Source organism: Vicugna pacos, chromosome X (assembly GCF_048564905.1).
Source record: "Vicugna pacos chromosome X, VicPac4, whole genome shotgun sequence".
Taxonomy (NCBI): domain Eukaryota; kingdom Metazoa; phylum Chordata; class Mammalia; order Artiodactyla; family Camelidae; genus Vicugna; species Vicugna pacos.
In genome coordinates this window covers 113,012,310-113,027,792 of record NC_133023.1, presented here as the reverse complement: position 1 = coordinate 113,027,792, position 15,483 = coordinate 113,012,310, and the positions used below count along the sequence as shown (strand labels likewise).

General features: G+C 53.7%; 2 protein-coding genes, 1 long non-coding RNA gene and 1 other non-coding gene across 6 annotated transcripts; 2 read left to right on the top strand and 2 right to left on the bottom strand.

Annotated features, from left to right (window-relative positions):
* The first annotated feature begins 343 nt into the window (after nucleotides 1-343).
* DNASE1L1 (deoxyribonuclease 1 like 1) lies at nucleotides 344-5,134 on the top strand. Of its 3 annotated transcripts, none has more exons than XM_072956796.1 (8): nucleotides 344-535; nucleotides 2,224-2,399; nucleotides 2,734-2,822; nucleotides 2,904-2,993; nucleotides 4,084-4,184; nucleotides 4,303-4,415; nucleotides 4,496-4,744; nucleotides 4,823-5,134. In XM_072956796.1, exons 2-8 carry the CDS (start codon nucleotides 2,382-2,384, stop codon nucleotides 4,967-4,969), a joined length of 807 nt encoding a protein of 268 aa, XP_072812897.1. In that variant the 5' UTR covers nucleotides 344-535; nucleotides 2,224-2,381; the 3' UTR covers nucleotides 4,970-5,134. The 3 variants fall into 3 exon arrangements, with proteins under 3 accessions (XP_072812897.1, XP_006219609.1, XP_072812896.1); XM_006219547.4 differs by having other exon boundaries at nucleotides 2,200-2,399; nucleotides 2,907-2,993; XM_072956795.1 differs by having other exon boundaries at nucleotides 2,200-2,399.
* A 1,618-nt stretch (nucleotides 5,135-6,752) lies between these two features.
* Nucleotides 6,753-9,462, bottom strand: RPL10 (ribosomal protein L10). The gene is made up of 6 exons (XM_031671447.2): nucleotides 9,142-9,462; nucleotides 8,293-8,351; nucleotides 8,097-8,204; nucleotides 7,787-7,925; nucleotides 7,044-7,206; nucleotides 6,753-6,963 (listed from the first exon to the last, which is right to left on the bottom strand). Exons 1-6 carry the CDS (start codon nucleotides 9,162-9,164, stop codon nucleotides 6,811-6,813), a joined length of 645 nt encoding a protein of 214 aa, XP_031527307.1. The 5' UTR covers nucleotides 9,165-9,462; the 3' UTR covers nucleotides 6,753-6,810.
* LOC116277324 (small nucleolar RNA SNORA70) lies at nucleotides 7,251-7,385 on the bottom strand. The gene has a single exon (XR_004186801.1). It is a non-coding gene; the product is annotated as a small nucleolar RNA SNORA70 (small nucleolar RNA).
* Nucleotides 9,463-11,752: 2,290 nt separating the features above from the next.
* On the top strand, nucleotides 11,753-13,905 carry LOC140692006 (uncharacterized). The gene is made up of 3 exons (XR_012067602.1): nucleotides 11,753-11,883; nucleotides 12,974-13,071; nucleotides 13,332-13,905. It is a non-coding gene; the product is annotated as an uncharacterized lncRNA (long non-coding RNA).
* Nucleotides 13,906-15,483: the final 1,578 nt, after the last annotated feature.

Sequence of the window (15,483 nt, the reverse complement as noted above, 5' to 3'; positions counted from 1 at the left end):
GTGCCCAGGCTCGCTGCAGGGCTTGCGTATGCCTGGCTCGAGCTCCAGCTCCGGCGTCTTCCCCACCAGATACTGCCTGGAGGCGACCGGGAACAGGGGCTGACCGCTGGGCCTGGGAAAGCACAGAACGGGGTTTGCACTCGGGCGCCAGCTCCTCCTTGCCGCGCGCCCTTGGCACAGGCAAACTCTGACTCATAGGTCTGTCATCTGCCCAAATTCCCCTCCCGCCGGGCCTCCACCCGTGCCCAGTCCCAGAGGCCGCGGAAGGCGGGGTCTGGTGGGAAGGTGGGCGGGCAGGTCGTCTGTCTCCAGGCAGAGCGCCTGGCCTCCCAGCGGGCGTCGGGGCGGAGCCAGGGCCGCGCCTGCCTGCTGGGAAGGGTGGGGCGGCCCGCCTGGCCCGGACGGATGGGTCAGGATGACAGCCTGTTCCTCTTTTTCACTCTCTGGTCTCTGCCCAAGCAGGCGCAGCGATTCCGTGGCGTGTCGCGATCCGCTTACAGCAGAGGCAGGCGTGGAGACAACCTGGTCTGCACAGGTATGGGAGCCCACTGGACAGAGACAAGGAGGAAGTTGCCCCCAGCCTGGGGGCGGGGGGAGAGGGGAAGGGAATCCCAGGGCTTGGGGCAAGGCCTGGTGTTGGAAGCCACAACCGGCTTTGGGCTGAGTCTACGAACAGTCACTGTCTAGTTCTTCCCCTCCGCCCTCCTGGCCCCAGAGCTTCCCAGCCTGCCGTGCCCAGCACAGGGCTGCCCAAATGTCCACATCCATCCCAGAATAGGGCACCAGGGCAGGGGACCCGAACTAGCATGAATGACAGAACAGGTGGCTGGGGAGAAACGGGTATGGAGTCCAGTCAGGAGAGTGAAGGACATACGCAGAGACACGATGACAGAGACAAAGAGGAGAAAAGAGAAGAGAGACCGAGCCAGACAGAGGCATGCAGAGCCTGACGGAGGCAGAAAGTCAGCCCAAGGGGAAAGGTGACAAGGTACCAGGGAAAACCAGGCAGACAGAAGTAGAGGGACTTATGTCTCTAAGCAAGAGCAGCACCAACAGTGAGTGCAGCCACAGGCTGAGCCCAAGACAAAGACAAACTGAGAGAGACGCTCAGGAAGACGGGGCTCCAGCTGGTAAGATGGACAAGTAGGTCCAGTGGTCGTGGGACTTGAGAGAGGAGCCCCATCACGCACAGCAGTGTGGTGATTTGGTGTATTCAAGATCATTTTAGATGCATATGCCCTTGAACCCAGCAAATATACTGCTGGGAGTTTGTCCTAAAGACATCTCCCAAGTGGGGAGAGAGAGCACTTGAAGAGATATTGGTACAATCACTTTCTTCATAATGAAGATGGTCCTCCTAGTTGTGAATGGTGGTGAAAAGTTGGAATCAATGCTAAGGTTGAACCCTTGTGCACTGCTAGTGGGAATGTAAGATGGTGCAGTCACTGTGGAAAACACTATGGCAGTCCTCAACAAATATATAAGATTATTATATGATATGATCCAGCAGTTTCACTTCTGGGTATCTAACCAAAAGAAGTGAAAGCAGGGTCTCAAAGAGCTGCTTGTACAGCTGAGTTCACAGCAGCATTATTCACAGTAGCCAAAAGGTGGTAGCAACCCAGGTGTCCATCGATGGATAAATAACAGATAAACAAAATGCGGTCCATCCATACAGTGGGCTGTTATTTAGAATGAAAAGGGAAGGACATTCTGACACCTGTGACAACACGGATGGACCCTAAGGACATTATGCTCAGTGAAATCAGCCGGTCAGATGCAGACAGACACTGTATGATTCCGCTTCTATGAGGTCCCTAGAGACAGAGAGCCAGGAGGGTGGGGGCCTGGGGCTGGGGGAGGGGGTTCGTGTCTTAATGGGGACAGAGTTTCAGCTGGGGGAAATGAAGGGTTCTGGGGATGGATGGTGGTGATGGCTGCACAACAGTGTGAATTTACTTCATGAACATGCTGCCAAACAATACACTTAAACATGGTTAAAACGGTAAATGTGATGCTGTGTGTAATTTACTATGATCAAAAAGAATGAGCTTGAACCACACATGCTGATGTTGGAAGCAGTCCTCAAGGGACAAAGGCAGGGCATCTGTGATGCTGGCCTTTCTGGGAGGTTGGTGCTGGGCAGCATGGTGAGTGTCACTTTCTCTGTCGCATATTACCATGTCCTTCTGGAACTAGAACTGAGTCTGACTGGAACCACAGTCTAGGGCAACCTGGATTCCTCTGGAGGGTTCCAGCAGTCCGGACACAGCCATGCACTGCTCCTGCTCCTCCTCTTGGCCAGTGGGGCTGAGGCCTTTCGCATCTGCGCCTTCAATGCCCAGCGGCTGACGCTTCCCAAGGTGGCCAGGGAGCCTGTGATGGACACCTTAGTTCTGGTAGGTTCATCACTGCAGGGAAGCTTTGCCCCTAAGGACCATGACCCCAAGCCCCTCACCCTGCCTGACAAGGGGCATGCCCCAGAGAAGAGAGGACATCAAGGGACACAGGTGTGGATGTGTGGAGCACATTCCTTCCCCATTGTTGGCCTCAGTCTCCTCCTCTGTAAAAATGGGTGCAATGTGGTGGGGATGGCATCCAGCCTTAACCCAGGTCCTTTCTAGCCTCAGTGCTCTCTTGAGGCTGTAGCCAGAGTGCCAGTTCCCCAGGGACACCACCCCTCTCCCAGGGCGGCTGGCATTGAGTGGGGCTGGCCTTTCCGGTGTCCTGCAGATCCTGGCTCGCTGTGACATCATGGTGCTCCAGGAGGTGGTGGACCCGACTGGCAGTGCCATCCCCCTTCTGCTTCGAGAGCTCAATCGGTGAGGAAGGCTCTGTGGGTATAAACTGGGCCCCCAGCCCCAGAACCACAGGGCTGCTGATCCTGGTTTCCCCTTTCCCAGCAGATTGGATGACTCTGGGCCCTACAGCTCCCTGAGCAGTCCCCTGCTGGGGCGCAGCACGTACAAGGAGAAGTATGTGTACATCTACCGGTAAGCACTGGTGGGGACCAGGGCAGACGTGGCGCTTGGCCCAGTGTGAGATGGCACAGTTGTCCCAAGGGTGGCTCTCGCCTTCTCATCGCCCTTTTCCTCCTCAATGGCTTTATTCTGGGATCTTCCTTCTCTATCCCAGATGGCTTTGGTGCCCACATGTCCCTACAGCGGAAGGCCTTCCTTCTCCACGCACAGATGTGGGGCCCCTCTGCCTCTCTGCTGTGGAAGCCACTGGGGCTCAGGGCGAGGCCGGCCCCCTCCTGGGGAGTGGCCGGCTGCAGCTGCTGGGAATAGGCAGAGCCGGTTTTACAGAAACAGCCCTAAGTCCCTGGGAGGACGGCCTGGGGGAGTCAGGATCAAGACACCAAGGGTGGCGGTAGTGGAAGGAGACCTGTTTCCAGATACAGATGAAATTATGTAATGTATAGAGTTCACTCCTAAGTGATGGGGGAACCAGAGACACGTCCACAGAGGAGTGCTCACAGCAGCACCACTCTTGACAGGCCCAAAGCAGAAACATCCAGTGTCTATCAGCTGATGACTGGATAAACAAAAGGTGGTCTCCATACGGTGGGATATCATTCAGCCTAAGAAGGAGTGAAGTACTGAGTCATGCTAGAGCATGGAAGAATCTGGAAAACCTATGCCCAGGGAAAGAAGCCAGATACCGAAGACTATATATTATTTGATTCCATTCATGTGAAATGTCCAGAATAGGCAAATCTACAGACAGGAAACAGATTGGAGCCTCCAGAGGCGGAGGGGGAGGGGAATGGGGACTGCTAATGGGTGTGAGTTTCTTTCTAGGGTGATAAGAATGTTCTAAAATTGATTGTGGTGATGGTTGCACAACCTTGTGTGTGGACTGAACACCACTGAATTGTGCTTTTTAAACAGGTGAATTTTACAGTAGGTGAATTATCTCAATTTTTTTTAAGTTCTAGACAGAAAGGCTAGGAAGGCTGTGCCCACATGAAATGGAGCTGCTGATGGAGGGCCCCCTCCCTGAGTGCCAGCTCTGGTGTTGGCACTTGCAAACCACAGTCCGTGACACAGGGCCGCTGATTTTTGTCCCTTGGTCCACTAGGTCTCACAAGACGCAGGTCCTGGATTCCTATGTGTACGATGATAAGGATGACCTCTTTGCCCGGGAGCCCTTTGTTGGCCAGTTCTCTTTGCCCAGCAAGGGTAGGAGAGAGGGGAAGGGGGGTCTGGCTGGTCCTAGCGGGGGTTTGGTCACCCAGAGCAGACTGGGCAGAGAAGGGCCAGGAGTAGGTGGGAGCCCCCTGTCCCTGGGGCCTTGCAGTCCTTCCCAGCCTGGTGCTGGTCCCGCTGCACACCACTCCGAAGGCTGTGGAGATGGAGCTGAATGCCCTGTACGACGTGTTTCTGGATGCCTCCCAGCACTGGCAAAGCAAGGTACGTCTGGGCAGACTGTCTGGGAGGAATGGGGACAGGATGGCCGGGTGGCCAGGCCGGACTCCTGCTTCCCTCTCCAGGATGTGATCCTGCTTGGGGACTTCAATGCTGACTGCGGTTCACTGACCCAAAAGCGCCTGGACTCCCTAGTCCTCCGGACGCAGGCAGGCTTCCAGTGGGCGATTGCGGATGGGGTGGACACGACAGTGCGGGCCAGCACCCACTGCGCCTACGACCGCATCATACTGCACGGGGAGCGCTGCCAGGGCCTGCTGCGCTCCGCAGCTGCCTTCCACTTCCCCAGCAGCTTTGGGCTCACCGAGGAGGAGGTAATGGACGAGGCCAGAACAGGGTCACAGGGAAGCCCCCAGCTGCAAGACTGATGCTGTGTCCCACTGCCCCCTCAGGCCCTCAACATCAGCGACCACTACCCTGTGGAGGTGGAGCTGAACCGGGCGGCGCACAGGCTGCCGTGCCTCAGCCTGGCCACGGTGCTGCTGCCATCGCTGCTGCTGCTGCCACTCTTGCCCCCACAGCTGGGCCTGGTGGCCTGAACCCACCCGTACCTGCTGCCCAGCCCTGGGCAATGCTGCCTTCAGGATTCAAACCCGGGTGGAGGGTTAGCTCAGGGGAGAGCGCATGCTTAGCCCGCACAAAGTCCTGGGTTCAATCCCCCGTACCTCCGTTAAAAACAAATAAAAATATTAAAAATGAAAAAAATGAAGGTTCCCCCCCACAGAAAAGGACTCAACCACCCCACTGCCCACCTCCGCTGCCCATCTCGCCCAGGGCCAAGGCGGCTCCTAAGGGGCTTCAAGGGCAGCCCTGCCCCATCAGAAGGAACGCAAGCCTTTCCTGCCTTTCCTTCACTTTGCCTTGTGTTCTTTGGGTGGGCCTGTGCCTGACATTAGATTGTGGAAGAGGAAGGCAGATGCCCTGAGGCTGGACCCATGCCACCCACTCTTCCCCCAGGTAGCAGTGACTAAACGCAGGCTCCAGGGCAGGGGACCAGAAGATGGCTCTGGAGGTGGTCTTGGCTGAAGGGCAGGGCTCAGAACAAGGCATCGCAACAGATCGAGAGTTTATTGTATGACGAGAAAACCCATACACACTGAGAACAAAGTGCTAGATTGGAGAGAAATTACATATTACATGTGTAGATATGCCATCCTTTTTATCCTCACAGGATTCATATGAATAAATATTAAGACCCCAGTAGAGACAAGGATGGAGATAAGCGGTTTACACACACACACACACACACACACACACAAACTAGCAGACTACAGGAAGTTTAAGCTCATTGAGATCCAACTAGCTGCCAAAAGCCCTGATGTCTGTCAAGCCCACCAGTGCTGTTAGGCAGTGCCTTGGAGGCTGCTTACCAAGGCTACAAGTGGACACAAAATATCTACAGAAATCAGTTACCATGTAACTGTAATAGCTATTGTGTGAACACATGGTCCCCCAGGGAGAGGGGCTCCCAGATAGGCCATATACCTGTTAAAATGACAGTATAGGTTGTATCACAGAACCCCTCCCTCCCCAACTCCATTTTCCAGAAAACAGAGTACAGTAAAGATAGCTACTGGGACATCAAGGCCTTTTAAGTGCAAGTTATTATCTGATTTAGAAGCATCTCAAAGTAAAGTTGTCCTGGACTCACGGCCTCAGGCCATCCCACAGGGTCCAGCACTCTGGGCCTGAGCTGCTCCTGCAGAGCAGCCAAGGGACACAAGTTGGTTCCCCAAGATGAGGAGGGTCCTACACAGAAAGGTCTTGTTGCCAAGCCCTACAGCCATCTCAGCCACAAGAGCTGCTTGTCAGGAGCCCTGATAAGGGGCCTGGGAATGAGGCCCTAGAAGGGGTGGTGGGTTAGGGTCAGGGCAGTGGGTCGTTTCCTTACAGCTCTGGAAGACAGGGAAATGCGGTCAGGCCCAAACATGTTTACTCAGGGGTTACTGATGGCCCCACATCCTGAAAGGTGACAATATGGCCAGGACCATGTCCGGTCTCCTTTCTTCCCATTTCCAGTGGATGCTCCTATTCTTGTCTGGGACCCTTGGAGAAGAGGAGCCTGGGGCCAGCATTAGGCCACAAGCCCTCTCAATACCCAGGGTGGGGCACTTTATTAAGCACCATGCTCCATATAGACTAGAACCTACAGCCTCAGATGGAGTCCAGGTTTCAAGAATGTAACTGAGAAGCTGCTAGTCCTGGTTGTTTATCACCTCACTGGCTCTAAGTACTAGTTGGCCAGCCTCGTTATCACCCTTGTTCTGAAGAGAAGGGACCCAGAGGCTCCCCACCCACTATGAATCCAGAGGCAGACAGATGGACAGGAAAGTAGGATTTATTGGTGGTTGTGAGGAAGGAGGGGATGGCACCAAGGCTCTCATGAGTGCAGGGCCCGCCATTTGTCCAGGGGGCCACGATTCGGGATGTATTTGACCCCACAGCCATCTGGGATGAGCCGCTTTTCTGCCACCATGTTTTCAAATTCATCTGCATTAAACTTGGTAAATCCCCACTTCTTTGAGATGTGGATCTAAGAGAGACAAAAAGCGTATCAGAAAAACTGAGGATTGGGCTAAGGAAAGGTGAGACCTAGGCTGCAGCGCTACTGACCTTCTGGCGGCCGGGGAACTTGAACTTGGCCCTGCGCAGGGCCTCAATCACATGCTCCTTGTTCTGCAGCTTGGTGCGGATGGACATGATGACTTGGCCAATGTGGACCCTGGCCACTGTGCCCTGGGGCTTTCCAAAGGCACCCCGCATACCCGTCTGGAGCCTAGGTTGGGGACAGTATGCCAGACATGAATGTCCACCAGAAAGGGCTGTCTCCAAGGTCCCTTAGGGCAACCCACACAGGCAAACAGGCTGCATACACTACCGAGGAGAATACTGTTTGCAGCCATTGCACACTGGGCCCCACGAGGAAAAGAGCACAGTCGGCTTAATTGACTGCAGAGAACAGAAAGCCCCAAAGTGGGCGATTCAAAGTCCTTGCAGGTGCCACCGGGCTTATCTGGAAGCCCTCTAACCCATGACCACCTCAACTACCTGCTGGCAGGCACCTGTGATTACACTCAAAAAGGAGCACCCCCCCCCTCAGAAGCATCCCCCTCTATTGTAGCCCAGAGGTATGGTGCCTTTTGTTTGTTTGTTTCTGGGACTTGGTTCTGTTCATCTGTGCAGTGGTGGAAGTATCAACTGAATGGACTTGTTGGCCATGCCCAGGCTTTGCTATGGGCAGTTGAGCCTGTGGGGCCACCTCTGTGCCCTGGCTGCTGAAAAAAACCAAGTCCAACCTGGAGGCTTCAAAATATGGGAAAACATCTGAAAAGGCTGAAACTCAGGACTCAGCTCACCTGTCAGCTCCAGCACAGGACAACATCTTGTTGATGCGGATTACGTGGAAGGGGTGGAGCCGCACTCGAATATGAAAACCATCTTTGCCACAGCTTTTCACCATGTACTTGTTGGCACAGATACGGGCAGCCTCCAGGGCTAGGTGGGAGGCAGAAGGCAGCACAGTGAGACAAGGTGGCACTTACCAGGAACATCAGTATTGGTAGGGTGTTTTGTAGAGGCTCATGATTGATGAACTGATAACCCCAGTGCAGGGCGTTCTAAGTCTGGCTGGGGACCAGGTATGATTAACAAGGAATCCTGCCTCACCTTCAGAGGAAAGCTGCTCATATTCATCTGACACCATGTGGCCACAGAGTGGGAACTCATCCACTTTTGCCTTCTTCCGCCCCAGGTCAAAGATGCGGATCTTAGCATCTGAAAATAATTCTCAGTTAGTGTCTGTGTGGTGCCATAAGCAACTGAGTCAGTGCAGCCAAACCAGTTTGGGAGTTTTCCCACTTACCAGGGACACCTCGGCAGAAGCGTGACTTTGGGTATGGCTTGTTCTTACAGTACCGGTAACTGCAAGGGGGGAAAAAAACCCAAGTTTGCAGGGCCTCAAAACAGAACTCCACGATAAACACACTGACTGCTTCCTTAAGACCAAAGGGGGACTGAGGGGAGGATGACAAGTCACTCTCTAACCTAGTCTCCATTCCTGGAAACTGGCGCTAAAGCAAGATGTGGCCAAAAGTTAGGACAACCAAGATAGAAGCTTACAAAAGCAAAAAAATACCTTCCTTGGTCGCCTATTGGATTCTAACTTCCTATAATCAAAGATTTTGAAACAAGCTTTTCCAGTTTACTAACACAGCTCATGCCATCCACCTAAAGACCATTGGGCACGTGGCATTAAAACCAACTCCTAACCACATGAAGAGCTCCCGGCGCCCCCTGGAGGGCACACAAGGCGGCTGAGCCAGCTTTCCCGGGGCTGCCCTTGGCGCCCAAGACCACACAGCACGTCACGGAACGGGGATGGTACACAAAGGCCCCAAGGCCATCGAGCCTGAAAAGGCAGCGAGTTTCCAAGACAGAAGGCGGGATACAAGGTGGACATCGCTTGTAACTCAAAACTGGAGCACCATATGCAGTCTGGGGTCAAACCGCCACTCCAACAAAATGGGGGAAGCGGTAAACACAAATGGAATAAACGAAGACCTAAAGAGACCCGGAAGGTATTGGGGGAAAGGCCGACTCTGTTCACAGGACAAGAAAGCCGCACTAGGGAGCCCCAACCCCAAGGCGGCTTACAGCCAAATGCAGTTCTCCCTTTTCCCAGCAGCGAAAACTGCATGGATGAGGCACTCACCACCGGGCGGGGCGGCGGCCCATGGCGACACCAGGATCTTCTGTGGCTGCAACGAAACAGAAAAAGTCGGAAGAGAAGACGAAGACAGGCCTCAAACTAGGGTAGAGAAACAGCAAGGACACCGATCAAGCCAGAACCCAAGACTACTCACCGCGCGGAAGCGAAAGAGGCGCTCCCACCTCTGAGCATGCCTTATATAGGCGGACAATCTTAACGCGTAGAAACCATAGAGTCCGGAGCTAGGGCAGGTGGACGCTCTATCACACTTTCGGACCATAGATGCAGCGGCGCTCTGCGCCTGCGTGCTGACGCGGGTGGACACATGCGCAGAACAGGGAGGCGGCTGGGTACCCTACCGGGGGCGACCAGCTGACGAATGGAGCGTCGCCACATCGGCGCCCGGAGTCCGCTTCCGGCTGGCCATCTTGGGCGTGCAACTCTTGCCCAAGGCTTTGCCGTAATTGTGAAACACGTATGTTCCTAGAGTTCAAAGAAGGAAAATACTTCGAGTGGTGCTCACGGTGGCCGCGCGCGTGTTTCTGGGGATCGCGAGGCCCGGGACACACCCTCTGTGCCACCCCCTGCGTCCCAGAGCCCGGCGGGGACTCGCCATGCTGCCGAATTTGCCCGCGTTCCTTTGTGGACCTGGAGGCCAGGGCGGGAGGCCCGCCCCCGTCCCCCCGCTCCCGTCTCCCGCCCTAACCAAAGAGTCCTGAGTCTAATTCCCTTTGAGCCCTATGCCTAGTCCCGATCCCTGGAGGCCGGGGGCGTGGCCTGCGCCAGCCCCAGGCGGTCTGCGGTCTCCCGCTTGAAGTCTCCTTAGAGAAGCTGTGACCAAAATCCAGGTCCGGGGGACTCCATGAGCACCGTTGAGCCCCCCTGACCAGGCAGAGAAAAGAGGTTAGTTATACTCCCCAGGGTGACTTGGAGAAGGGGAAAAGAAGGGTAGTAACCCGACCTAGATGGCAAAGGAGCACTGTCACTCCTCTGGCCGCGGGCCAGTCCTGGCCGCTAAGAACTGCCTTGATCCCTGCTCCTGGGGGCTTCCACCATCCCAAGGACCAGAACGTGGAACGCCCCCTCACGCACAGTTCCTTCCCCGCCCACTATATTACAGAGCCTGAGTATGCCTCTGATATGCTTTCAGTTAAACCATGAATCCTTCCCCCCGCTGCCAAGAATATTATACAGAGAAGTGTACAGTTAGTGCTCACGTCACAAGGGATCTAAGTGTCTGGCAGAGGTGTCAAATGTTTCTGGAGATGGGGACAGCAGGAAGGTAACGAAGTCTTCCATTGTCACTTGGCAACTGTGATACACCTGTTCTTCTCCAGGACGACCTGTCACTTTAGTGAATGGTTCCTTTAGGAAGGTTCCAGAAGATTTGTGATGTACACACCTCCAATTCCCTTCCCAGGGAACACAGCATCCCCTTTTATTGGGGGGCTCTGGGCCTGAAAACTGGGTAAGAAGCTGTGACTCTCCACTGGGGCACTAAAGTCAGGTAATTGGGTCACAGACCTAGAGCATCCAGAGTTACATACATCAAGAAGCACTGTAGCAGGCTACCCAACTATTTCCTTCCTAGAAGCACTATGATCTTTTCAGAGATTTTCAAGGATGCTAGTGTTACTGCTTAAACAGCTCTCTCAATGCCTCTTTGAAAGACCAGCACTGGACCTATCCCTGGATCACAGTTGGAGGGTAGGGTGTTCAGGTACAATATGATGAATCTACTCCAAAATTCTTCTCTCCCTAACCCTTTGGGTTCTGTCCTGCATATCATGCCACGGCACTTCTGAAACCCATACCAATGAAATACAAGTCAACAGCGGGTCCAAGATTCAGACAACCAACCATGTGAAGTGCTCAACTACTCATGGGTTCCATGTGCTAACACTTTCCACCTGGAAACTCTACTAAATGCGCCTCTGTCAAATAATCCACTACATGGAGTGTCTGAGCTCACCTACTCAGCTGAAAACCCTGAAAAACTACAACCACAAATGTTCAAATACGGTTCATTTGGTAGATTTCAGTCAAGTCTGGAAAATATGTATTGATGTAGGAGCTATGTCCTCTTTGGTCAGACTTTACCCCCTGGAGAAAGCTATGATTGATTAGATTCCAGTTATGGGTCTAATGGCAACAGGGTGTGGATGCAGAGAGTCTGGAGGACAACGGGTCTCCCTTTGCAAGGCATCTGCCCCAGGTGAGGTAATGACACAGTCCTCGAGGGAGAGAACACCAGCCCCTCAGACACGGGAGGGCAGGCTACTTCGTCTGGCAAAACAGGCTCAGTGGGACTGGGGTCTTCCCAATTGTCAGCTTCAACTGAAGCCAACCAGCTGTCCCAGTTCCAGGTTTCAGGGTCCCAGTCCTCCAACCACTGCTCTACCTTTCATATGAGAAATGTGGAGAGGCTGGGAATTCAACGGGCCTTGGGATTCTGTAACCCTCACAATGAAATGCTATGCTTCCTTTCCAGCACCTTCAGCCCTGCAGGTACAGGGAGTACGAGAGTTTGGTAGGGCTGCATGGAAGTTCTCTGGCTGTCATAGTGTGACTTGTAAGGGATCTGACCTTGTCATCTGTTCCTCTGTACACTCCCAGGTACACTCAAGAGTCATCCCATACTGCAGTCCTGATAGCCATCGTGACCTTCCTGACCGTCCAGGGCGGCAGCTACTCCAGCTCCCCAGGTACTTGCTGCAGTGGACCCTTCATCCCAGTCAACTGCAGGTGAGACCCTGGCGAACTGTGAGGCCCCTGCAGGTCACGGGTGCCTCGAGCCCCACTTGGTCACTCAGGGAGCGGAGGGCTGAAGGAACAGGGACAGTACAGGAAGAAGCTGCCGCCCCTGGAGCAAGGGGCAGAAGGGAAGGGGTTGATGTCACTGGAAGGCTAGAAGCCAGCATGAGGGGCGTTGAACATCCAGAGCCCCGGATCTCTGAGGAGGGGCTGCTGCAATCTCTCAGGGAAGGAGGGAGCAACATCATCAGCTACGAGGGGGACCAGGGCAGGAGGTGATTTCTGAGGCACCGTCTTCCAGGTCATTAACTCCTTCTTCAGTGGCATCTACTTGTGGTTTAATTAATTTCTTGAGGTTTTTATTCAATGACTGTGCTTTCTTTTTTTAACTTCTAAAATGCTTTTTCTTTTTCAAATCTTTTCACTTTACTCGTATCTTTGTGATTCCCTCTTCTGTATCTTTTTGTGTCTCTGGGGGCTACTGCAGAGTACCTTTATATCACTAATGCAAACGATTTGTAAATATCCATGAGAACTGCTCTCTGATCTCAGGAGAATGCAAAGGTGATGTCAGTCGGTGTTTCAAAGTCCCCGATTAAGCACAAGAGTAGAAGGTGTTTCTCTTTCTCACCCTCCTCCTTTTGTTAAGTGCTGACCCAAGGCCTGGGGGATATTCACCTGGGCTCACCTCTGCCGCCTTCAGGACAAGCTGATGTACCCCTGGCAGGCCCCGGGAATCTCCCAGTGACAAGGGAGCCAGGCTGTAGAGCGTAGCCCACAAAGGGGGGAGAGGTCAGGCTTAGAGCCCAGAGTCCTCGATCCACACCTGGCCTTAGCCACTTGCTAGCTAGTGATTCAGAACAAGCTACCTAACCCTTGTGTGTCATGTGGTCCTCATTTCCTCATCCAGAGAGTGAGGACAGCATCCTACCAACCTTGTAGCGCTGTGGAGAGGGTGGGATGGCTGAGCCCAGGCACATAGCAAACCCTCGCAGCCATTGCCAAAAATGATGTCATCTGGCCTCTGACAGTTATGGCCTGGGGAGGGGGTCGTTGACAGGGCCAGCCCTCTCTTTGACAGACCTGCTGATTTTCCGTGAGGGCAGGCGGTGGCTTCAGTTGGAGATTGCGGACCCGCCTTCAGCTGGGCCTCCGGGAGTCCTGAACGGGACGCCTGGGGTGAGGAGTCCTCTCCCGGGCAGGGTTTGCTCCCAGGAGCCCAGCAGTAGCAGCACGATGGGGGCGCGGGGAGTGGGGGGGGCAGTTCCTCTGGCAGCCAGCGGTTGGCTCGCTGAAGCCTTTCTGCCCGCGGCCGGCCCCGGGAGGTAGCCCCTGCTTAAGGATGACGTGGGGGCGGGGTTCTCCTCCTGCTCACTCAGACCCAGGCTGGGATGGACCCACTTCTTTTCATATGCCTGTTCTTCCTTTCCACCGTGCAGGTGACCCTTCGAGAGCACTGGTTTTAGGTGGATTCTCGGTTGTGCTGTCTCACCTTCTGAGGCCCATTAACTCCGAGCGCCTCGGAAACCCAGCCCCTCCCCCCACCGTTTTCAAGGCTGTTTCCTCATGGATCTCCCTCGTGTCCCTGCACTGAAATAATATAACTAGGCTCTTCTCGTTACACATTTCCTTGTCTTTCTCCCAAACTGGACTGGCATCCCTGGAAGGCAGGGGCTGGATGTCTGAGAGGCACTGCTCCCAGTCCCAGCCGAGGCAGCAGCACCCCGCTCCTCCAACACACACACAGTGATTTGGCCGCAGGCCGACCTACCAGCCTGGGTCCGCAAGGAATTGACGGTGAGTGGGGTGTAGCTCGGCGGAAGAGTGCATGCTTAGCATGCATGACGTTCTGGGTTCATTCCCCAGTACCTCCATTTAAAAAAAAATACTTAAAAAAATCATTAGACCCCCCCCCAAAAAAAACAGACAAGGAACTGGCTATGGGGACTCAGAAATTCTGCCCCGAGTCTCATCACTCTCCTCACACTTGGGAGGAGGGCTTTGTGCCCAAGATACATAACCCAGAAAACACCAATTGAGAGTTCAATAAATTTGGTCATATAAAAATGTCTGTCTAACTTCTTGACAGCCCAGAACAGCAAGCCTAGTCTCTCAAGACAAGAGACAGACTGAGGGAAAGAATTTACAACATATGGAACAAAGGACTAACAGCCCTAGTGTATGACCAAGTAGGGTCTTGGGGGGAAGCAATTACATAGTGTCTATTAAAAGTTTAAATGCCCCCAGGTTTTGACCTGGCAGTTCCACTTAGAGGGAATTATCCTAGAGGGAGATTGACACATGCTCAGAGTTGGGAGTTGCAGCATTAACATGAACAGCAAAAAGAAGGAGAAGAAAAGGTACAGGTACCTCAACTGGGGATCCATTAGGTAAATTATAGGACACGTATTCTATCAAATACCATGTGGCCAGAGAGAAGAAATGAGCTGGACGTTTGTGTCCTGACATGGAAGAATTTCCAAGATATATTGTTGCTAATTAAAAGAAAATCACCATCAAGTGTCCAGGGTGTGTGTGTGTGTGTGTGTGTGTGTGTTTTAAACGGTGTGAATAACTGTGTTGGTGATTGCATAGAAGAATACGGTTTAGAAGAGAGAAACAAAACGATTAACACTCTTGCTTAAAATAATGTTTTGTAACAATGTTCAATTTTGTGCTTAAACAATATGCGAGGGTGGTCATGGAAAATGATACAGCCCCAGTGGAAGGCAGTTTGGCAGTTTCTTTTAAAGCTACACATCCACCTCCGTAGGACCCAGCAATTGCACTGGTGGCCGTTTATGCCAAAGAAATGGAAACGTTAAGACGACAGGAAAACCTGTACACGAATGTTCTCAGCAGATTCCTTTGCAGAAGCCTAAAAGTGGGAACAAGCAATACGTTCTTCAGTGGGTGAACGCTTGAACCAACCGTGGCTGATCCCCGCCAAGGACTAGAGCTGGCAATACAAAGGAAGAACTAACTTAACTATTGTTGAAACGTGCGACGATTTGCTGGGCTCTCCAGGGCATCATGTGAGTGGAAAAAACAGCCCACCCCAGGTCACACACTGCCCGATTCCATTTATGTCACGGTCTTCAAATGACAAAATTAGAGAGATGAGAACAGAATTCTGGTTGCCACGGTTGGGAGGAGGGAGGAGGCTGAGGCTATGAAAGGTCCACGGGAGGGATACTTGGGAGGACACACACTGGACACTGATGTCAGTGGGGGTCACGCGCGTGCGTGACACACACACACTGATAAAACCCGGAGCAGCCGTCAGACGGCACCATAGGCATGCCCGCGTTGGGGGAGCGGCGGCAGGGGCTGCGGCCCCTGGGACTTAGTTCCTTCAGAATGCAAGTTCACAGCAAAAGCACGCAAGCTGCGCCTACTGGACGACTCCCGTGATTCCGCACCGAGAGTCCACGCTCTCGGGGCGCGGGGGACGTCTGCCAGCTCGCAGAAGGCTGGGCCCCACCGCGGAGGAAGAAAGCGCGCGGGGGCGGAGCCGAGAGGGGCGCGCACGCGGGCGGCTTGTTTTGATTGGACAGAAGAGGGGCCCGTCACGCCACGGGGCCGAGATAC